General features: G+C 37.8%; 1 protein-coding gene across 1 annotated transcript in view; it reads left to right on the plus strand.

Moving 5' to 3' along the window:
• Positions 1-138: 138 nt before the first annotated feature.
• LOC144966170 (serine/threonine-protein kinase 32C-like) overlaps positions 139-2,500 on the plus strand; it is a 12,523-nt gene continuing 10,161 nt past the window's right edge. Inside the window, exons 1-2 of the mRNA XM_078902310.1 lie at positions 139-238; positions 2,149-2,265. Of these exons, the coding sequence (XP_078758436.1) occupies positions 158-238; positions 2,149-2,265 (198 nt within the window). The 5' untranslated portion in view covers positions 139-157. The remainder of the gene's footprint in view (positions 239-2,148; positions 2,266-2,500) is intronic.

Genomic DNA, 2,500 nt, shown 5'->3' on the forward strand with positions numbered 1-2,500 from the left:
TCTCTCTCTCTCTCTCTCTCTCTCTCTCTCTCTCTCGATATATATATATATATATATATATATATATATATATATATATATATATATATATATATATATATATATATTATATATACCCTTTTCTATGCTTTCAGCCCCAGAAGTTTTTAGTCATGCAATGGGTGAATGTCCTGGTTATGGTTACCCTGTGGACTGGTGGGCTCTAGGGGTCACAGCGTATGAACTTCTCAAGAAAAGGGTGAGGAAAACCCATTTGGTCTCTGAACAAGTAGCATTAGATTGATATTGAAATAGATGGTGAACGAAAGGTTTTGTGATCGTAATAAAAAAACAATTCTCTATCCTATGTCGTGTAGATGGTCATGTACATCAAATCTCACGTTTATTTCGAGACTGTTGTCACTCTGTTAACAGTTGGGCCAGTTTATTACAGTACAGTCCAAGCCGGTATTGGGGACACCGCTTAATTGGGACAGGCGCTTTATTGGGACGACTCCTTGGGAACGGAATTTGTTCAATATAAAAAGTTATACCCTTTCCATTCCCAGCCGCTTAATTGGGACGAATTTTGACAATGGTCGTCCCCATAAAACATCATTTTTTTTTTTTTGTCTCCAATTGAAAACGATGGTTCAGAAAATGCAAATTAGTCTAGCGGGACAGTCAACCGGATGTGTGGTCGTACCGCTCATCATGGCGGTGTGAACAATAGACTTTACCTGTATCCACAGTTTGTGTCTATCACGACAGTCATTCAGGTGTGTCGTCAAACCGTGCGTCATAATCATCACAGAGATGTGAACAATAGAATCTACATGTATTCCTTCGCAGTGCCATCGTTACGCACATGGTCATATGTCATCTGACCAATGGTGCGATGGGTAATGAGCATGACGTAACTATAGTACTCTAGTCGGCCATGGTAATGAGTGATGGCTTTGTTCAAGGCTGTCACCTCCAAATTGTTTGTTTGTTCAATGAGGCGAATGAGTAAACAGATCATTCTTAATCCATTGCTTACTTATGCAACTGTTATGAGAGGCATATTCGTTAATTGTTTTGTGCAGTTAGATTTTGTCTCTCATCGTTAGATCAAATAAGCAGTCAAGTGGCCGTTGAAGTAACCCAAATTAGACGTCAAACAAGTCTCCCTGATTACTTCTTCTTCTAGGTTCCTGTCTCTTGCTTTTTCAAACAGATCTTGGATTGTTAGGTTGGTGAAGCCCTTCAGTTGGTCTATGAGTGTTTTTCTTTGTCTCCCCGGGCGCGTTTACCAGGTATTTTTCCACAACTTGCCTGATTACCATGTAGACTATAATAAATCTGAAAAATTGCCCAATTTCATACCCTCTGCTTAATTGGGGTGCCGCTTAATTGGGACGATTTGCCGGGAAAAGAGCCGTCTCAATAAACCAACTTGGACTGTCCTATAGCTCCGGCCAGTGTCATTTGATCGTGCAACTTTGAGGTCAGTTGGCAGTAGGTCGAAGGTTGGGATTCGGTTGTGGGCTCATCAAAATCGTCGAGTCCTTATAGAATGTTCTTTACTCATATATTCTCAACAAACTCATGTGTAAAATGGGTACCCGGTATCACTTTGGTCTAATAAAATAAAAATAGTTTAACAATCGTCATGTACAAGAATAGCGATCGACTTTGCAAAGGGAAGCCAACACAGATTCAAAAATAAACGCCCAACTTCAGACAGAGTTGTCTACCCTGGGTTTTATAAAGCTTGAAAGGTACATCATCATCATCATCATCATCATCATTTTTTGATTATGTGTATAATTAGCGTTGTTCGTGTACTGTGTTAGGGCTTCATGATTAAGTTAATCTCTGTTATGCGCCCAGAGCCCTCCTGATGAAGGGATGTTTGGCGCACTATAAATCTATACCATTATTATTATTATTTTTATCATCATCATCATCACTATTATTATTTATATTATTATTATCATCATCATCATCATCATCATCATCATCATCATTATTATTATTATTATTATATTATTATTTTTTTTTTTTTTTTTTTTTTTATTATTATTATTACTATTATTATTATCAACTTCATCATCATTGAGTGTATCTCAATACTAGATAGTCTCATTTAGCATTGTTTTTGTTTTTGTTATTTTCATGCACTAGAGGCCGTTTGGGATACACGGAGACCACAGTGCGCCACAAACCCTACAGACAATATGTAACACAAAAGTCAGCCCCATAGTTGGTGTTTCGGACGCGATGAATGACCTTATTATGGAGGTAACCAATGATATTTAAAATGAATATTTTAATTTCCCTCCAAAGTATAGATAGTTCGAAGATGACGTCACTTTGGTTTTTGTTATTGTTTTTTGCCATCCGCGTTTATGAGTAACGCTCACTGAGCTGTATTAACCCGACTTTAAACGTTCATGGATACACACAGTTTTGTGTGTTGGTCCGTTATACTTCCGGATGGCAATGTTATGAGCTTCTTAGCCAAGAGCATACTATC

Source organism: Berghia stephanieae, chromosome 2 (genome assembly GCF_034508935.2).
Source record: "Berghia stephanieae isolate SIO BIC M18660-M18661 chromosome 2, UCSD_Bste_1.3, whole genome shotgun sequence".
NCBI classification, from domain to species: domain Eukaryota; kingdom Metazoa; phylum Mollusca; class Gastropoda; order Nudibranchia; family Aeolidiidae; genus Berghia; species Berghia stephanieae.